A 21,635-nucleotide genomic window follows, 5' to 3' on the forward strand; every position below is an offset into this window, starting at 1 on the left:
TTTGTAGGTATTATGGCAAAGGTGGGCTTTGGGGAACAATTTAAGGGCTTTAGTCACTAATATCAAAGCGCGTGTGTGGTATTTTTGGAACAGCCTCTCAGGTAAACTCCCAATAGCTTTTCTCTGACTCTTCACCTTATCTAACATTTCCAAGTCTTTGAAGCGATGCAATCTATCATTGAAATAGCATTTGATTAAATTTAATAGAAGAAAAGAATCTGCTAGGGCCTAAAACCCTAAAAATGGCAGTTTCAGGTTTAAGTGGAAGCTGGAGATTAAAGATTGTTGCTTTTTTTTTCGTGGCACGAATATAGGGTTTAAATAGGAGCATTGTATGCTAGTTTTTGAGAATATGGAAAGTTTTTAAAAAGTGGTAAGAGGTCTAAATCATGGCATAGAGATCTGAGTCGAGATGAAGCAGTTGCTACTTCAGCTATAAGCCTAGAATTGTACTTGAAGTGTAGTGGTTGTTACAGATGCAGATGCATGCTTGCAGCTGTTGTTGCTTTGCAGCTAAGGTTCAGTTATAACATTCCTAACAGCCAGGCTTTTGTTCAGTTGCCTTACTCATCTCAAGGTCTTCATCAGCTCAGATGATTTCCGTGAGAGGTGAAAATCAGAATCTGGAAGTCTCCCAGAGATGAGGACAGAGAGGAGTTGCAGCCAATTGATGCATTCAGGTTTCATCCAGTGTTTTTACAGACACTTTTAAATGTTGCCTCAGTAGCTTAGTTGTAGTGTCGAATATTTCTATTTTTGTCTGTGTTAATTTATTGATTTAAAAAAAAAATTACATTACTTTTTTTTTAAGTTAATTTAATGTTGATCTAGGTTTGTATGTGATTAGATGTTTTAAATATTCATTACATTTGAGTCTGTTGTCTTCAGTGAAATTGCATGGGGGTGAATCTTGTTCACTGTGCCAACTGTGGAAGAAATAATTTTGAAATATATTACCTTGTTTGCTCAGCAGTCCATTTAACATCCTTTGTCATATAGCTAACATGAGGCACAGTAGTCCTTTTCATCACAACCTGTGCTATGAATTGTTAGGCAGCAAACTTTCCAGTTGGATCACTTTCATCATTGTACATACGAAACTAATCCTTTCTTGGCTATATTTGTATCCGAGTGTGCCTGGTGCTTTAGAAATTGGTATCAAGAGCATTGCACAGATAAATGCCACACTGAGGAGAATACAGAAATCAAATTACATCTTCATAAAAATTGTGTGTTGTGATATGATTAAATGAACTAATTTTGAAGTTCCATCTCAGACTATAAATTTATTTATTTTTATTAGGGTATCTGCCTAACTTTCAAATTAAGCTGCTAGAAGGTTCAATTTGCAGGATGCAATTCAGTGGCATTTTTTTAGTACCATGGGAAGGATTTCTATACGCACAGCTACTCAGAAAGTGATTATTTGCTTCATCTAGAACTCTTTTTTTTTTTTTTTTTTTTTTTAAAGTTTACTGGAAGTTTAGGTTGTGATTATATTGTCATTTTCCAAGTAGACTGGGAGAAAATCTGTGAAATATTTTTTTTATAATCTCCAATCAAGTGACAGTATTTTTTAACTCAACAGATATCTTTTGTGTGAAACAAGTTTTCTGTTATCTACGGTTAGATTTTTTTAAATTAAATGTTACTAGTTTCTACAGTCTTTATTTGCTGTTAGGGGTTTTGTACTTGTTTTTAAGCTTCTTATCACTCAGAAATTTGTTTCTACTAGTTGGAATTCTGACACGGCTCAGTATCAGAGTGCCGAGGGGCAGTCTTGAACATTTGTCACAAATCTTTGACAAGAAGAAAGCGGTACAAAGTACTGAGGCACAGAGAATTGCAAGGGTAGCACGAGGTTGCGCAAAGAGTCTTTCTTACAGCAGACTCGAATGAGAATTTCCAAATTTCAGTCTCACGCCGCATCTCTATGGCATTGTTCCTTTTCCACTCGTACAAAGGCTTTACCTGTAAGAAGTCCTAAATTTCGGCAGTTTGTCTGTTCTGAAAAAGACACTTCCAAGGCCTGTATGTGATGTGAGATGGAAACATTCAGTATGCAAATTTAATAAGCAGATTTTTCGATATTTATTGTGGTATTACCAACTGCTGTGATGGTAACGGATGTACTGAGCCATCTGAGCATAGGAGTCTACCTTTAGACATTACAAACAAAAGGCCCATTTAAAATTTTTCCAATTACTTGATTCATCTGTTGTAGGTAATTTTAATTTAATAAGAGGAGGTAGAGGTTTTGGAGGACTTTTGTTGTTGTTTTGACACATTTTTGGTTCTGGGTACTTGAAGCACCTGCTAAAACATTTGCCTGACCCGGCCCTTATTTTGTTGTTTAGTTTAGAAACCTTTTTCTTCCCTTCTATGACTTTGCAGAATACGACGACACATCTTTTCTGTGGTGTCATTCAAGATAAACTTGGATTTTACCTCACTACCAACACTGTCTAAAGTTGGCAAAGCACATGTTTGTAACTGATGTTCTGCTGAGATCCAAGAGGTGTAAAGGCCTCCGTAGTTTTTGTACTTAAATGGGGGAAGAGTAGCTGTCTTCCCTTATGCAACTTAAAGGAATGCACACTTTGCAAATGCTGGGGTGGTTCTGTTGAGGCTTCCAGGAGGGGAGAAGCTGGGGCGTAACAGCAGCAGATAAATGCCCAAGCCGAGTCCATTTGTTCTCCTGGTGAAGCTGTGCTTCTTCCCTGCTGTCTCAGCCAGCCTGTTTCTTTCAGTCTGTTTTCTGCTCTTCTCTTTCTGTTCCTATTGCTGAAATTCAGAGCTCTAGAGAGCATGTTTTACATGGGGCTTTTTTTATCTTTCATGTTCTTTATACTATGAATACTGTTTGTATGTGGCTGTGGTCTCAGGTCAATATATTAGATCTGTTAGTCACTTTGGGACCCCTAAGACTTTGTAATCTTGTGAGCTTGAAATACATTTGGCTGAGGTCAGGTTAGACCTTGGGATAAGCCGCAGCTGGTCAGACCGCTGGGCCATCAGGTTTTACAGACTGTCTCCATCAAAGTAAACAGCCCCTCCTTTAGGATGATGGGAGAATCGCCCATCATGAAAACAACCCATTTTGCACTAGAAGAGAAGTGTTCTGACTTCTAGAGGCCGACGTCTTAAAGCTTCTCAGTTGTTATTTCCCTTATTGCCTATGCATTGCAGAGGTACCACTTTGAAAGACATTTCCTGCAGATAAGCAAAGGCAGACAATTTAATACTGAAATTATGTATGTAAAATGTTTTTGGAAGAGGACAGCTCTTCAAAATTAAAGTTTAGTATGTGTAAAACCAGATGCAGTTGTATTTAGAGAAAGAAACTGAAAGTTGTGGCCAGCGGAAACAACCAAAGGAAACCCGCTGGACAGCTGTGCCTGTGCTGATGGTAGGATGTAAATTGTAGTTCTGTCAAAACAATGGAGTATTTAATGTGGGTCATATTCTTTACAATACATTTTTTTAAAAGATGGAGTTTAGCCCTCTTGCTTTTGCTTTGCTGCACTCCGAAGGCAGCTCGTCTGAGCCTTGGGGCTCCTGCACCCGCAGCAAACGGATTCCCTTCAGACCTGGAGTGGTGATCCAGCCCCTCCATTTCAGTTCAGGTAAAATGGGATAATACCAGTCTGTGTCATGACTGACCACCTGAGGTGTTCTAGCAACAGGGAAATAATGTAATGTGATATAGTTTGTTTAGTCAGCTTTTCAGTTGTTTTTTTTTCTGTGACACAACGTTTTCTAGACAGGTAAAGTGTTTTGCTTGTGGAGGCAGCTTTGCTGATGGTTCTTCACTCAATATTGACTTCTGTCACCTTTCCATTTTTATTCCCATTGCAGAGTTTAAAACAAGCCACAGTCTGTGTCTGCTCTACATGCATTTAGTGGTGGTTGCAAATGGAAGTGTTTGCGGATTTCACCTGTATTATATTTGCATCTTTTGAGCTTTAGCAGTTAATGAAAATGTTAACGTAAGTTATGTTCCTATGTCCTGATCCGGGTTGTTTATTTACAGCCTCTGTACTTTAGCAATCTGTCCAGTCAAAACTGATTCTCTAGCTAGTGAATTTGTGGTTACTTTAATTGAGAAACAGAAGTTGTTAAAGTCATCTTTGTTTTGTCGTGAAGATGTTGTGGGGGAGTGTTGCGATCACTGAGCTGATCAAAGGAGGTGGAGGCTCTGCTCTGGGGAGAGACCAGGAGGCCAAGTCACTGTGGGACTGTTACCTGTACGTGGGTTGATAACCAGTAGCTTTATTTGCTGAGAAGTTTTTAGAAATGCTGAGCAGATGCACATTGCATTGGGTTATATTTAGAATCTGGGCTTAGACAGACAAACACGTTTTGAAGTTAGCAATCGCTACTTGTGCAGAGGAGTGCTACACCTAGGCAGTTCCTTTGCATGAGACAGCACCTGAGATACAGCATGAGGGTACCCTTGGGTGGTTAGAAAGAGGGAAGGGAGTCCGAACTTCTTGTTCCGACTTCTTTCTTTTTATGAGTTTGTAAGATGAGGATAGCAATTTTGTAATTCAAAGCTTTGGCTTCTCTCTGATGGTCATTACTGGAGATCCTTTAATTAAAAAGTTAAATAAATTCAAGTAACTCCTTGTAAAGATGAACTCAAATCTTGCTGTGCATATGCGAGTCATTCTTAAATGTTACAAAGATCACAAGATACAAGCAATCAAATGCTTAATAAACCAAGTCATTACTTTAATGGTAAATTGAAAAAAGTTCTTCTGGGATTTCAACTGTAAATGAATCCTTGAAAATCAATAATTAGATTAGTAAAGGATGACATTTTAATATGCTGGCAGGAATATAGAGGGATTTGTCAGGGGAAGCAAAACCAGACTTTGCACTAAAGTGGCTTAGGTATATTTATAGTGCTAGTGATTTTGTGTGTGTGTGTGTGAAATCTTTGGACTATTTTAATATAATGTAAGGCTTGGAGCTTTAGCTAACTCAAGTTGCTCGTTTTATGAAGTTACATTAGTACCACACTGTGAAGTATTTTTAAATATTAGCATTACTGAGTATTAACAGTATTTCATAAAAACATTTTTTTAAAACATTTTCTGTAGATGCTGTCAAAGGAATTGATGTTTAGTGTACAAAGAAATAAAACCCTGAGGGCTGTAAGGTACCTGTATGTTTCTGATCACCTCAGTTTTTGAGGGGTTAGGTATTTCTTGAGGTTAAATTGTTGTCATTAAAACCTACTAAAAATAATGGTGCAGTTAATCCTTTCAGATGACAGGAAGCAGCATTACCTCCAGCCGCGCTTTTGAACTGTCTGAAAGGATTTGCAGTCGCATATATTGTCTTCACAGACTTATGTCTTTAGAAATGCTGTACAGCACAGTGTTTTGCAAGTTCCTATGCTGATAAATTTCTCTCCATATGTAACCTTTGAAATCTAGTTTCTATTGTAATTCTAGCATGTAAACACTAGATTCAATTTTGTATTCCTCTAATGAATGCAACAGGATGGAAACGAGTTTGCAATTGCTAATGATGAGCTTTTTTACTGTTCTTAATACTCGTGGGTATGTCTTTTCTTCAGGGATTTCGAAATTGTATTAGTACCTTTTTTAATTGTTTTTTTTTTTTTTCCACATGCTGTTTACAATTAAACTGCAAGCATGGGAGGCTATGCGTGCATGTGCTTTTAGGTTGCTTTGCTGAACGAAATACAGTGGAGCAATCTTACTTTAAAGGATGCTCGCTTTTCCTTGTGTCCCACCTGTCTCCTTGCGCCTTCACAGTAACAGGGACAGCAGAAACTACTGGTGAGATTATTTCAGTGTGTTCTGTGGAGATTTGACATTTGTCAGAGGGTCGTTACGAGGAGTTTTGTTTGGGAGACAGTCCAGCTCCTTACATGAGTAGTGTTACAACTGGTAGTTTTTTCCTGAGTGTCAGTGAAAAGGCCAAGAATAGACAAAATCGCAGGTAAGAATGTGTGTGTGTGTGTGTGTGTGTGTTTGCAAGAACTTTGTGCACCTTTTAATGCTGGAAATTGTTTCGTATTAAAAGATGAGAAAGAGGTGTGAGTGTGAAACCCCTGCTACGGAGAACTAGGGAAAAAAAATCCACCAAAGCAGATTAGAAAAGCAAACAGGTGAATTAGAGCCAATCCGACCCTTAAGACTCTCTAATGCGATATTTAATTCCGACACAATGGGGAGTATCAGGGTGTCAGTCTGGGCTCCTCGATGTTCCTCATCTCTGCCTGAGTTTGCTCTGTTTTGTACTCGGGAGGGGAAGGGGGAGATGGTGAAGATGGGTGTTTTGATATGCAAGACGGCTGAGGAAGAGTTATTGTTGTGGCTCCAGAATTACGTATTTTGTGCCAACTCAGAATTGTTGTTAAAATACAGGGGAGAGGGGTACCTTTACCCCATCATTTTAATAGACGTTTCTGTAGCTGATTTTTCAACTAAGACTAATAATAAGAAAAACTACAGTTGAGCCAAAAATGACAAATGTTACTGATTTAAAATAATACTTGCATATTTTTAAATATTAAATGGAACTAGATAAATCGGAAGCATGTAAATATCTGATTCTAAATCTTTGCATAATTATTTCCAAGAGGTAATTTTGCTATGAGCTATTAAAACTCAAAGAAATGTATTATTCCCTTTGAGATGATCTGTACCCCAGCTGTGTCATACATCTCTTGGCTTGTTTCCTTTTTGCTGTAGATGTACATACATATATATATGTGTGTGTGCTGTGTGACTGTAGAGTTACTGCCATGTTAAATTGATTGTTTTAAAATACATATATACACATACACACATAGATATGTAAAATACATATATATGTATTTTAAAACAATCAATTTAACACGGCAGTAATTGTACAGTCACACAGTTTAGGGCTTTGTACAATATGTAATTTTAAGAATGTCAATGTGGTTCTTAGCGAATTTTATAAACACTTTTCTGAATCTGTTATCAGCACTTCCCATCCTAAGAGAAACTGCACATTTTTCAGTGATTGTTCCACTGGTTACATTTTTGTCTGCCATTTGTTCTGGATTGATGTAATCTTGATGATACTAAAATTTCAAGGGCTGTTGATGCATTTCACATAGCCTAGGATTGCCTGTTCTCCAAATATATGGATCATGCATCAACAGTACTAAGTAGCCTTACTGTTTTGCCTAAAAGCCTAGCTAATTTATTTAATATTCTCTCTTTAAAGAGAGGTCTCTGGAAGGGGTAGCATATTTTAGGATGCTCCTTCTCTTTAAAGGGAAACTCAGAATTGAATAGCAGTACTTGTTGATCAGTGATATTATTGTAGCCAAAGGATGCATGGGTGGTTTAATAGGAAGTTTTTGCTTCAAGTTTCTTGATGAAATGTAGTGTTCTACAGAGCTGTGTGAAGAGTGTAGTTTTTTATTCTGAAATGCACTTGTACACTTTATTTGAAAGGTCTGAATGGATCGTAAATACATTTAAGAAATAAATGATACATCACATGTTTTCACGTCTTGTCTCAGATGACTTTTATGTAACTGTGCTGATAAAGGTGTGTTCGTTTGGGAGTGGGTGTGGTTTTTTTCCTCTTATCTAGATTGCTATAAATAGTCTGGCTTGTACGTAATTGCCAAGAGCAGGAAAACCTTCCAGCATGCGTTTTGTGTTTATGCTTTATCCATACATGATGTAGGGCACTGTAGGCAAACTCCTCTCTATAATTTTCCTGTGGGAAACTTGAGCCCTAAAAGGAAACGAACACAGCGAAAGGGCTGGATATCACAAGGGATTCACTTTTATTTTTAGAATTGCACTATATTGCCATATTTGGACTGAAAGTATGCTGTATCAATGCACTATTGTATCAAATTGCAGCTGTCTAACCATTCTGAATTTGTCTAAATTATTCAGATTTTTTCCACAAATACTATTTATTTGTGAATGTTCTCGGTAAGTGCTAACTCCAGGTAACATTTACATTCTGCGGGTAGCACTTCGTGTGAGAAGTTAACAAGTACATTGCTTTGAAAGTGAGTTTTGTGATACTTCCTTAAGGTCTCAGTAACAGGTGTAATTCTTCTTACTGGAACCTTCTCACAGTGGTTTGGTCAAAGATAAATGCAGGAAATGCACTCTGTGTAGGAGTGAGTGTAAATATTGCTTATTAAAAGTAACCTTGGGAATGCCATCAGCCTGCAAAATAGACCTGGTGACACGGTATCCTACTAACATTGAAAATAGCTATTGAAAGACCTTTTAATGTTTTCGGATGTACTTAAAATGTACAGATCTGCTCAAAATAACTTATCCCCATCATGTAATATTACCCTTGTTGCTGCCCATGAAAGTTGCAGAGAGTTTTGGCTTTTTCTGCTTGTTGCAACTGCTGAAAGCTGTCAGCTGGCTTGGTGCTCTCTTGAATGGCTTGTCTATGCCTTGCACAGAGATGTCTTGCAACAACGTGCCACGTGCTGATCTGACCCTGGGCAAAGCAGGTACAATTCCACTGATCGATTGAGTCTTTAGACCCTTCTCACAGTAATCCCTGACCGTGTGACAAAATCCTTGCAAAGTCAGCGGGACCTTCCTAAGAAATAATTGCACTGTGAAAATCGATCCCATTGTGGCAAGAGTGGGAATCAAGCAGAGTTTGTTGTTTGTGGTGGATATGTTGGATAATTCACCTCAGTGAGCAAACTTCCATATTTTGAATCATTCTGGGGGTGGGGGCAGGGGGAAATCTAAAGTTTGGACCTCACCATTTTTCCATTTTTATGTTGTTTTTTAACTCAACCTGTGTCTAGGTAAAGGCTTTATGTTTTATACCCCCATCGGATTTCTCCAGTAGCCTGGTGCAACAGGAGTTGATCTTTGGGTGGCAAGCCATGTCCAGCAGGCAATTTCCTCTGCTTCTCTGGAGATTTCTTATTTCAGGGTTTTTTTTTCATCACAGATCTTGTCCCTTCAGCAATTCTTTGCTGCTGCTTCTTCATCCTCTTGGGTTTATGTAGGGGCTTAGGAGGAATAAACCTGAGCTGCTGAAAACTGCAAGTAGATCAGCCCCATGAAGAGCTGCTAGGAACTCCAGCTCTTCCATGTCTTTTAATTGTGGCTTAAGCTGCAGAACAAGCTTCTGAAGTAACACAGTCTCAGTCTGAAGATGTTGATTGAGGTTGTAACAGCATGATATGGTTTGCAGATCCTGGGATGGTCCCTGGAAGATCACAAAAATGCAAGGAAACATGTCTTTTAAGTGTGTCCAGTTTAGGAGGTGGGAATCAGTATGCTTTTATATACAGGCTGATACAATAGATGAGCTTCTATCTGCTGGACTGCGTCCTGGTTTGCATTATTACTCACGTAGTTTCTTTTTCAATCAGCTGGAGAGGAAGGTTTCGGTATAACTCCCTTAATATTTTAAAGTGCATAAAAGAGGGGGAGGAAGGGTATGTTCTTAGTCTGAGCATCTACATTTTCCTGCTTTCCTTCGAAGCAGTGAGCTGTTGTGAGAATTTTAATCTTCACTACACTTGCCTCAGTTCTCATGGCTGTTTTCCATTCTGTTTTCTTTATTACTTTCTTTTTCTTCCTGTCATTCTTAGCTTTCTATTTTTCAATCCCAGTTTGTGAAGGGTGTGGGTTCAGAAGGGTTTCCTTCAGTTCCCAGTCCCCTGAAAGCATGAGAAATTGCCCATTGAGCCAATTCTCACAGCAAGGTATAAAAATAGGAGTAAAGAAAAGGTTACACAATGCTTGGATTGCAGCAGTTTGTACTAATGGGGAGATTTCAAAGCCATGGTTTGAAAAACATTTTTTTAAACCTTATCATTTCCGTTAATTTTTCTCTCCCCAAGCTATGTTTCAGCTGCAGGAACTAGCGTTACAGATTACTTGAAGAATTGTACTGAAACATAGGAGTCAAGTGCTGAACAAGTCACGCAAAGCCAGAGAGAGACCACTAATTAGTTCTCTTTAGCCATAATGAGTGATTTGTTTGAGAAGCCTATCCTAAGAGTTTCCAACCAGATGCTTTGGTCTCTGCTATTAAATAAGTGGATTAAAAGGCAAGTGGATTTAAGATTATTTTGCCATTGCAGCAGAACACGAGGAACACTCAGGAAACCCACTTGTTTGGTACCACAAATTGCTATTAGCAGTGAACAGTACCTGTGATCCTGCAAAGCAGAGTACTTCACCGTAATTCAGTCTTGCAAGCTTTTAAGAAACTGAAAGTTATCACTAAGACTGTATCACGTGCTTTAAAGTTTTCAGAATTGTTTCTGAGCATTTTCTTTCTCTACTTGCAAAACTAGCTGAAGCTAACAGCCAGCCATTATCGTACTTGTCTTTGTTGACTTAAAAGGCTTATATTTATACGAAATTTATTTAGCATTGGATCTTGTTTGTTTCTGATTTCCTTATAATGACGGACCTCTTTAGCATGTTAATTATTATCAAATTGAAATGCTGAACATTACTTTTGATATAATTTCCAAAACAATCCAGTAACTTGATTCTAATAGCAGTGTAATGCTTTCCTAATGAAATGTCTGTATTAAGCCACAGAGAGGACCATTAACCTTGGATTAAAATCAGAAGAGAAAATCAAGCACACTGTGGTAATTTTGTTCTTGTTGTTTGCAAAATTGTTTTGTGAAGAAAAAGATCAACTGAAAGCTGTATTTAATGATTGTCACACTGATTACATCATGTACTTTTTTACTATCTATTTTACTTCTAACCTTTTTTCCGTTTGTCTAACAGAAACATGGGTTATTTGGATATAGTAAAACTTTTTTAAAAATGAAAAATCTCTTCTGCTTTGCTTTCACAGAGCATCTTGTATGTTTGCAATGTTAACATGGACACTGTTACATGGTAATCTCACATGTGAAGAAGACTGGCTTTTTTATTTGTGTGTTCAGTCATTGCTAGGGAAGCCACCTAACAAGGGAACCTTTGACCCTTTCACTAGCAATGGTTGCTTAATGATTATTGTGGCATCTTTTCAGGTGATTCCCACTACCAAGGAGCTCTTGCTCTCATTAGCTGCCCAGGAAAGTCATCTTTTAAATAGTGGAAAGACAGACCAATCGTAGGCAAAAAGAAATACCTACAGACAAACAGAGGGCTTTTGTTTCTGTTTTATTTTGGCAATTTGGGTAATAGCAGTGGTTATAATAATCAGCTAGATCACAGCTGGGTCATGACTGCCTCAAAAGGTACAAGACATTATGGTGGAACACATCCATACAAAATCTGAAATCTGATTAACCGGAAATCACAAAATATGGCATAAAATTGTAGAAATAGTTCTGAAATTGTAGAGGTCAATTCAGATTTTTTAATTCAATATGGTGAGCACAATTTCAGATTCAAAAGACACACTAAAATTGCCTATCACATGCTAGGTAAATTAAATGTTTTAAAGACAACTTGAACGAGTGATTTCTGTTGTATGCTAATCATAGAATAACGTAGGTTGGAAGGGACTTCTGGAGGTCATCTAGTCCAACGCCCTGCTCAAAGCAGGTCTTACCAGATCAGGTTGCTCACAGCCCTGTTGAGTTGAGTCTTGAACATCTGTGATGACGGAGACTTTACAGTCTCTTTCAGCAACCCATTTCCATCCACATGGAAGAAGCTCCTTAATCTTCCAAATTGCATAAATGTTCCCTGTAAAGTAAAGGTTTTGGGAACTGCGTCAAATCATTTGACAGCTATTTTCTGTGTGCCCAGTTAGTAATTTTTTCATTTGTGTCACTGTTTGGTGTGTGTTTTTAAAATATTGATTTCTTATTGTTGTTTTCTGTATTGAAGGAGGACGTATGATGTGTATGAGCTGTTTCCATTGGCTTCCTAAATAAGCAAATTACTTCATTTGCTAATGAGGGGGGTAGTTTTTTCTGTTTTCAAAGGATACTTTTCCTTGCAGTGCTATGAGCTCTGGCTTAAATGACTACACTAGAAATAGTTTCAAACTGAACTGAATGAGATGGATCAGAACATCTCACTCAGTCACATGTCTAATATTGACAGAGACCTGAGAAAACCTCATTTGGGAATGGCACCTGCTTATTTTCCCATTTGGAACATGAATCTGTTGTAGGTATTACAAATTAGGTTAAGCTGGACATTGTTCACAAATGCTTATGGTTTCTTGTGATGTGCCTGACACAATATTCTGGAAACCTTTTTTCTGGATACTTCTCCCAGGTAGGACTAGGATTCCTTCTAAGCCATCCTCAGCAATACTGTCAGTTCCTCATAGGGTGGGCTATTTGAGGCCAGTATTGCCAACTAATTTCATGGAGATCTTTTGTTTAAATCGGTTAAAAGTCAGGAGGAAAAGGTCCTAAGATTCCCTTTTACTGTTTACTGTATTTAATTGTTATGCTTTGTCAAATTCCTTTCATCTCTACCAGGAGTTTTCACTGCCTTTTGTGTAGGACTCGCCCTTGATGCAGACTTTCTTGATGTTTCTTCCAGTTGGTCTTTTAAGTCCATTGTTTGCGTTTACTGGTTTTCTTAATTGTATGCTACTTGTTATTGTTCAGCTTTCCAAATGTCTAAGGCATCTGAAACTGATTGCATCAGAGTAATGTAGAGACCAAAGTTCCATCTTCCTCATGCTGAAATGCCCGGCTCATACAGGCAACTGTCCCTGCATTATATAATGTTTTACCGTACGATACTGTCTTTCTTGGGCTCGTACTCAGTTTTCTACTTTTCTGTTGTCTAATTCTGTGGAGGGGATGAAGAGTGGTTTCTCTAGCTGAATCTAAGGGACAGAATTTTGGACAGCAGCATGCAGCTGCTTACAATTGACTGTTACTCTCCGCAGTTGTGAGATAAAAGAAACGTGACTGGGCAGTATTTGGTTCAGAAGTCTCCAAGGGAAGGCTGCTATCTGCATTGCAATGTCCTGGAACATGTTTGTGTGTGTGCTTTTTCTGCCACTCACTGACCGTTCCCAGATGTGCTTAGGTAACCAAATCTATCAAGTTTGTGATCTGGAGCTGCCAGCCTGCAGGCAGCCTGTTCTGGTGCAGTATACTGTGTTTTGTCAAATTTACAACAGTGCGCAGAACACAATGCCAATCTCCTAACTCTCAGTCCTTGCATATTGTAATTTATATTCTTTTGATGTGTTTTAATTTACATTTTTATTTTTTTCTAATAGGAGTCTCCACAAGACAGTGCTATCACCCGAGACATCAATCGAACGTTCCCTGCTCATGATTATTTTAAAGATACTGGGGGAGATGGCCAGGACTCCCTCTACAAAATATGCAAGGTAATCTTTAAATTCTTCTTGACTGGTTTTGGTAACTTGTATTTAACATCATTACAGATGTAACTGTTACCTGAGAAGAATGTGTATTTATTACCCTTAACTGTATCATGGATACAGACTCTGGGACTAGAGTCAGTCTGGTTCTTCATTGTAGATGTTTAGCTGGTTATAGTGCCATTCAGATAGGAGACCTAAAGTAATAAGCCCTTCTGGATTCCTGAAGACCAAGGTGTTTGGTACAGAGACTTCACGTGATTCCAGACATGTCAGCCTGGATCAAGCTGGACAAATTATATGCTATGATGGAGATGAGGGCTAATTCCATACTGATCAAGAGCAGCTCACCTTTGGCTGCAGCATTGCTCCCTGGTTGTCAATATTGTCTAAGTTGTGCTGGCAAAGTTAGGGACACATGCAGGAAATCATGCTGATGTTGCCTCTTGAAAAAGAAATGTTCTGATGTTGGGTGTGTCCTTTATGTGTAATGTATGCCATAAGCTGCTGTTGTCATATATAGTTGTCTTTAAAACTGGAGATAACCATGTACCTCCCATAAATGTTATAAAGCCATAGGCATGCATTGAAGTTGCCTATTAAAAGGAGGAAATTAGCAAAAATGGACAGCTTGTTGTTGTATTCGGTTATCTCAACTGGAATGTTTTAAGCTTCCAGCACTCTTTCTTTTGTGTTCCTGGTGTTTCTCCCTCTTCGTAATGTCCCTGTAGCACCTGTTTAGAGGTAAAAGCACTCAGATAAGTGGTTTAATAGGCTGCAGCGGTCTTAGTGCATCACTGTAACCAGCCACTGCCACTATGTATCAGCTTAATTTTCATACAGGTTATCCCTTCCTTAGAACGGCAACTGATGCACCCCGTGAAAATTTTATGGAGCTATGTTCAATGCCGTGGTTTTTTTCCTTTGTGTTTGTAGCTCGAGACAGATACACTGTAAAGTCTTGATTCCTTTTTTTAGGCCTACTCTGTCTATGATGAAGAGATTGGCTACTGTCAAGGCCAATCGTTTCTTGCTGCTGTGCTGCTTCTACATGTAAGTGGTGGGTTTTTTTCCCTGTTTGTTTTAAGCTTAAGAATAAATATTGCTCCAGTTGCCTAGAACAAATGTTGGTAACTCCTGAACTAGTAGGGTTGCAGGCCACATACCCATTTATATGTTGGTCAATAATAATGTGATTTTAGACAGAGAAGAGTACATTGTTTAAAACTTACTGTGGTATTCGTAACAACTCTTGTCTACAGTCAGCGTTCATTTCACTGTGTTTCTGTTTCAGGACCCCTTCCATTCGTAACTCTGCAGGCTTGTACTCATGATCACTAGTAGGCATGGAATTTGTGTATAAGACAACACTGTAAATGTTTCTGTTAAACGGTTTCAAGGTCAGATTTAAGCTTTTTAGAAGATGTTTCTATTGGAATCAGTCAGAAATATGGATGGTAATTGCCATATGTCTTGTATACACAGAAGCGTATTTATGAGATTGATGAGATGTCCGTTTATTAGGTCTCAGTGCTTTGAACAGTATGCTGCCTATGTGGGCTATTGTATTGTAGGCTTTTGTGCTTGGTTTGAGAGGTTAGTGAAGGATACAATAATATTTTAATTTTTTTAAAAGATAACTGAAGTATGCTTTTTTAAACTTAATTGTTGTTGGTAGAAGTGATCTCATCAGAGTAATGTCCTTTAATTGCTTGCGTGTTCAGAAGCTAGAGAGATTTATGGTTACTGTATCTCAGAAGGAAAAGTTTTAGATCACTCACGCTTGGGAAATACGAGAGGATTAGAAATCTGTACAAATTATTTATAGACCGTTCTTTTTTAAAGTAACGTCTGCTTTTTATCAGTGTTTCTATTGCAAGCATGCGGAATTGAAGCTGAACAGAGTTCCTAAGCCCAGTAGTGTTTTGAGAGTTCTTTTCCCCAGCTGCTTTTTAGTGATTGTTGCTACCGTAGAGAACTGAGTATGAAGACTTCTCTGCAGTTTTCAGTGGAAGAGGAAGTCTGGTCTTCAGTGGAGGATTTTCCATAATGTTGTAAAGTCAGTGGAGGATATAGACCAGATTGTTAACTCCATTCTTTTGAAAGAAAAGCCAAATGATTAATGATAACAACCTTTTAGTTCTTTGTAACTGTACTCTGAAATATTTACTTGATGAGCAATTAATTCTTTATTACTACACTGAATGAGATCAAGAAGGGTGATACTTTCTGATAGGAGAACTGGACACTTACTGAAACATAACGTGTGTTCTTTTAGCTTTTTCATTGTCATATGTCCATTTTTTTTAATATCCATTGCCTTAGAGAGACTCACTGTCAAGAATGAACCATGTGTTATTCTAGAGTTCTTTAACAATAGCTGTTGCTTCTGGGAATAATGTATGCATTTTAAAAGGCTAAATTTCAAATAAGTTTCTTTTTATTTGACTCTCTTTTTGAAGTCAGCCTTTGGAGTGTGGCTGCTAGGGAAAATAAATATTAAAAAGAAATGTTGCAGAAAAGGAAATAAAGTTTCTGCGAGTCCTTCACTACCAGTTTGGAATGTCTCAGCAAAGTTTTCAGTTTGAACAAACTCCATCTGCAGATTAATAATAGAATACTTGAGATGGATGTTCTGTGCTTTACAGGAACAAGTGATTGACCTGAAGTCAGACTTTACTATGGAAATATGAAAACTGAATTTTGATGTCAGGGAAAAATGTCTAAACACTGATGAGCTTTGATGAGTGTTTCTTCAGTTTTTGGCAGGAAAAGGATATTGAACTTACCCAAACCAATGCTGAGTTGTGATATGTGGAACTTTTGTTAGCAGTTACTGGTCTTTCTTATTCATGCCATCTAATAAATAAACATCAAATGTAATAAGGTCATTTGAAAAGGTAAATGTATCATTAAGAATAAGGGAAAGATCCTGTTTAACATCCTCTAGTAATACTGCTTCTGTCTTAGTTACATACGTGACAAAGGGTTAGGCTGTTCAAAATCTGTAAGATTCTGATTCTGACATGATTTGGAACAAAGACACCAAGAAACTGCTTTGATCTTGATGTCTGAAAGAAGTATTTTTAGTCGAGTAATTAAGAGGTGGTTTATTCCACAGAATAAGAATGAAATGCTGTTTGCAACACTAGACCTCATTTCGTGTGTTAATGTTCGTATTTATTTTTAAACTGGATAGGGCCAGATTAAAAAGTAGCGACAATTTAGCCTTTCTGTAAGAGGGAGGAGAAGGGAGGTAAGGGCAAATGGAACTGATATGAAAGATTTAAATGCTCTGTGATAGATACACTTTCCTCTCTCACAGATGCCTGAGGAGCAAGCTTTCAGTGTTCTGGTCAAAATCATGTTTGATTATGGACTCAGGGAACTTTTCAAACAAAACTTTGAAGATTTGCACTGCAAGTTCTATCAGCTGGAGCGCCTCATGCAGGTAGGTGTTCAAACTTGCGTGAAGTGAATGGATCAGAGCCTGCAATTCAAAACTAGCTATTTGTCTTATACGTGAATAGTGTTTGTGACCTCTTAGTAAGGATGAAGAGTGAGGACTATCTGTATTGGAGGTTTTTTAAGAATAGAGAATGTTGACTCGAGACCAGTCTGGTGCCGCTGGCAGTGTGCAGTAAGTTTGAAGGCAGACGTGTCTGACCAGTTGGAGTGGCTCTCGTATGGCCTGGCATAGCAGTGACTTCTGAGCTCGCTGCAGGCACACCGCAGAGTGGCTTTGCAGTGTCAGCACATCCACTGGCTGGGTTTCCTGCTAAGGTGAGAGCTTGGAGATTGGACTCATCGTGCATGTGATGTAGTGTCCTTCGGAGCCTCCGCACCAGGGCAAGCCTTTGGCATCCTTAGAAGGTCCTTTACCCTGTCAGGCAGCTGTCTTGTCAGGCACGGGTGGATACAGAAGCCTGCCTTGCTGCACTGATTGTCACTCTACCCTACTTACTTCTGTTACTTTGGGATTTTAGCTACAGTTCCAAAATGGTACAAATTAACTTTCAGTATTTATGTGGGGTTTTTTTATTCCTAGGAATACATTCCTGATCTGTATAACCACTTTCTGGACATTAGCCTTGAAGCGCACATGTATGCTTCCCAGTGGTTCCTTACCCTGTTCACTGCAAAATTCCCTCTCTACATGGTCTTCCATATTATTGACTTACTCTTATGTGAGGTAGGTGTTATAATTGGAGTCTTGCACTGCTAGCAACTTTTGACAGTTTCTCACTATCTTGATTCATGTCCTTGTTACTATCTGTTCTTTCAGAGCTAGGCATGTGATAATTATTTTTATGTAGAAGTGTTATGTTTCTGCAATGAAAGAGAGTTCACAGCATTTTAAAGATAGAAATTAGGAGTCGATATCTATATAAAAGATTATAATCTCCTGTTTCTTGTAACACTTGAATCTATGTGAGATTCTGTACAGTGCTCATGGGATGAGAGTTAATTTACAAATATGTGAATTCCTCTGTTGTTAAATTGTATTATACGCAATGATAACTTATTTTTTTCCTAGAATATTATTGCATGGAGGCCATTGCATATAAAATTGCCCAGCTAACTCTCTTTCTCCTGGAAATCTGAAGTCTATTTATACTTCACAGCATATATTTAGAAAGTAAAACTCTTTATGTTGAGATTTTGTATGTAATCATGTTTAGAACAGTATATTTGGTAGTATGCTTGGTAAGTAGTGTAACTTGAGTCAGAGCTTATTAACCTAAGTGAACAAATCACGTTTTGTACTGAAGCATCCTTGAGTTATTTAATGATTGGCTTTTTTACTCACTGGTTAACATTATACGTCCATTCTTCATTTGGTCTGCAGTTGTTACTGTGGAGTGGCAGTTTGTCTGCATTTCCTTTACTGAAGCGTTTCAGCTTCATAAATCTCCTGGATTTACCCCTTCTCTGTATCTATCTGCTGCTTGCTTTGTCCATGTGCCAATGCAATAGAAAGCAACAGATGGTATCAAGAAAATCAGTTCTATTTGTTTAGAAACACATTTTCAATTCATAAATAGTAAATGTGTTCATAGTGAAGTTTTAAGGCTTTTTTATCATTTTAAAGTAATAGTGAAAGAATAATTTAGTGGGAAGAAGAAAGACAGAATCTTGAAATAAGATGAGCAACGGGTCTTGATTATCAAAGGTACCCCTTAAGAAGGTGTATGCTGCTACTGACTATAGAACTGTTTGTATTTAATTGGACAATATAAATAAAACATTTCTAACCAGTAGTGGCAAAATAGATGATGTGGGACTCTGTCCTAAAGTGAGTCACTTTCTTTTTCATTACATGAATTATCCCAATTTTTTCATACCAGAACTTAATATATTGCTGTATATATTGCTGCATTTGAATCCAGTGTTTTCAGAAGTTGCTATATGAAAATTAAACTATCTTGAGCTGACCAACTAGTCATTAAAAAATAAAGTACACAACAGTGCCTTCATCATTTCAGAGTTTCAAACTACTAAGGAGATAGTAAAACCTGTGTTGAAACATTGTTTTGCTATCTATAATGGCTATTCAGTAAAGATACTTTCCTAATTGTTTGCAAAGTCATTCTCTGGGCCTTTGATTTAATATAGCACCTGATTACACTTGTATCCTGGTTCTCCTTTTCACAGAAACTAGACAAACAACAAAACCCACCAAATAAATTAATATCCAGGCTTGTAAATACTGAGAAATTGATTTATTTTGTCATTATTTTTCTCTCCAGGGAATAAGTGTTATCTTTAATGTTGCACTGGGGTTATTGAAAGTGAGTATACAATATTACATCGTGTTTTATGCATCATCATGCACCATATAAAAAATTAAGATGCCTGTTACAAAAATATTATGCTTTTTTTTGAAAAGCTAACAACTTCCTGTATTACATGTTCTGTTGTCTGGCATGCCCTGTACAGCACAGTGCTTTTGGGGGTGGGGTGGCAGGGAAATAGAAGGTTGCAGAAATAGAAACAAACACTATTTGTAGAAGGTTAAGAAGTAGTTATGTTCTTGGAGCTTTACAAAACTGTTGTTGCTTTATTGTCTCTGGGAATTCAGTAATTGTACGAAATCTGCTTTGCAGTTACTGGTTTTTCTCTCCTTGTCTCTAGACTACCAAGGATGATTTGTTACTGACTGACTTTGAAGGGGCTTTAAAATTCTTCCGTGTACAGCTGCCCAAGCGATATCGTTCAGAAGAAAATGCAAAAAAGCTGATGGAATTAGCGTGTAATATGAAGGTAAAGATGTGACGATAGCAACTGCAAGCGTATCTTTAATGGGTACAATTTCTTTCTCCATATGTAACTTTGCAACTCGCTTGTCCAAATGCAAATACATTGCAGATGCTTTACAGTGAAACACAGTTTACTGTGCCCCAAGGTTCTCAAAGTGGTATGAGCCCACCTGGAGAACTCAAAACCAGAGTGGCTATCAGAAAGCAATATTCAGCGCTACTAAAAATCAGACTACTTAAAAAAACCCAAACTTAAATGACTAATGGCACTAATATCAAATAATTGCAGACGTCTCTGCAGTTCTTTGATGAAATCTTTCTCCGGTAGTAGCTGCAAACAGGGTAGTATCTTTCATCGAGAGGTAGTGGGGAGATTTCATTTAAAACAGAGTAAGTAATGCAGAAACAGAATGCAGTCTTTCAGACAGAATATGGCTATTTTTAATTGCAGGTGCATGGGATGTTTACGTACTGCAATAGGGAGTTCATTAAAAATGCATTGATAGATGTACAGATCTTCTAGGGACATAAAGGAATATGATTTGGCATTTAAAATTTCTTACAAGTCAAGCTAGGGAAATGACTTTGACGTTTATGTATTCCCTGTGTGAGGTTTTGATTTGTCATTGTTTTACGGTCGGGGATGTATGCCGCTTTTTTAAACAGCATTTTAAGTTCATTTCCCGTTCAAGACTATTTCACTTGTACTCTAGGTAGCTCACAATAACAGGTTAGTCTGTTACGATCTTTGTAGTTTGAAGAGGGTCTACTATATATGAAATTAAACAAAGTGCTGGCTGGGTTGTATGTTGTCTAGAGCTGCCACAGTTAGCTGAAGTTTTTTAATAGTGCAAAAAAGCGTTGTTCTTCGTGAGCAGCCCATGTGGGAGGCTTACGGTATTGGCTTCCTTCTTGGCTTTTCATTTGGGTACTGGAAACAAGTGCTAAGACACTCTGGTTGGAAGTAGAGCTCTGACATACCGTACGGTGTTTGATGTACAGATGTTTCTGAACATGAATGTTTTGTAAGTACCTACTGCTTTCTGCGAGGGTGTTTTGAGGCTAGCAAGCTAATCTAGACTGTCTTTTAATGTGGTCATCACAGCTGTTTGATTTCTCCCACAAATCATTGATTAACTGTTCATACAGTCAATGTTCAGGAAATACTGATGATAATTAGACTTCTGACATATAACAGAAACCACATATCACAGTAAAATGTCATCTCTGGTCCTTATAGGAGCCTTCTTTTGAACAGAACAGAAACATAGAAACTAGAGTTTGGTGTGTACTATAGACTGGAGAGATGCTGTCCCATAAATGAATTAATCTCAGTAATTCCTGTTTTCTTAATAGAATTTATTCAGAGAGCTCTGTGAGCTCTCCTGTATGTTTGAACTACTGAGGTAAACAGTGGAGGGTTTTTTTGCTTGATTGTGGGTTTGTTGTTTTTTTTTTTTTTTATTTCAATTGCCCACTAAGCCCTATTTCTTAAATATAGCTATATGAAATAAAAGTTCTAGCCTTTGACATTAAGACTTTAGTTATATATAGCAAATATTGCATTACCTCACAGCTGAAAGTCAATTGCTTTTCTAATCAGTACATATTGTAACTAAAGGTTTATATGGGTGCTTTGGAATAAGCCCTTAAAGTGAAATTTCCAAAAAAAGTTACAGTTAGGAAGTTATTGATTCCTCTTTATAGATGAAATGATTGAGTTCTAAAATGGAACTTCGATGATTTATTTAGTGTATTTTAAGGAAGCTGTGATTCTTTCTTTACAGTTTCATGTAGATTAATTTTTAGTCAAATATACTGGTATGGTTCAAAGTATCCTTTTTCCTTAAAATTCACTAGAGGAATTCTTTGTAGCATCAGTGCATAAGTACACAACTTCCCTAGTATGTTAACATTCAAGGCATCTTGTACTCCTGGTGTAGTAGCAGTGTGCATAACAGTATTCTGCATAGAGTTCAAGTATATCTTATATGAAACTAGTGTAGAAATTATGGAATAATCAAGAATAAAGTAAGCTATTTTAGCTCTCCAATCGTTTAACGTTAGCCA

At 37.7% G+C, this 21,635-nt stretch overlaps 1 protein-coding gene across 3 annotated transcripts in view; it reads left to right on the forward strand.

Moving 5' to 3' along the window:
• RABGAP1 (RAB GTPase activating protein 1) overlaps nucleotides 1-21,635 on the forward strand; it is a 74,301-nt gene that overhangs the window by 42,671 nt on the left and 9,995 nt on the right. For 2 of the 3 annotated variants that reach the window (XM_050907738.1, XM_050907739.1), the window contains exons 14-19: nucleotides 13,198-13,311; nucleotides 14,284-14,358; nucleotides 16,631-16,756; nucleotides 17,354-17,497; nucleotides 19,056-19,097; nucleotides 19,441-19,569. In XM_050907738.1, the coding sequence (XP_050763695.1) occupies nucleotides 13,198-13,311; nucleotides 14,284-14,358; nucleotides 16,631-16,756; nucleotides 17,354-17,497; nucleotides 19,056-19,097; nucleotides 19,441-19,569 (630 nt within the window). Of the gene's footprint in view, nucleotides 1-13,197; nucleotides 13,312-14,283; nucleotides 14,366-16,630; nucleotides 16,757-17,353; nucleotides 17,498-19,055; nucleotides 19,098-19,440; nucleotides 19,570-21,635 lie in introns of those variants that run through there. The other variant, XM_050907740.1, reaches the window with a different exon arrangement.

Source organism: Gymnogyps californianus, chromosome 18, assembly GCF_018139145.2.
Source record: "Gymnogyps californianus isolate 813 chromosome 18, ASM1813914v2, whole genome shotgun sequence".
Classification (NCBI taxonomy): Eukaryota; Metazoa; Chordata; class Aves; order Accipitriformes; family Cathartidae; genus Gymnogyps; species Gymnogyps californianus.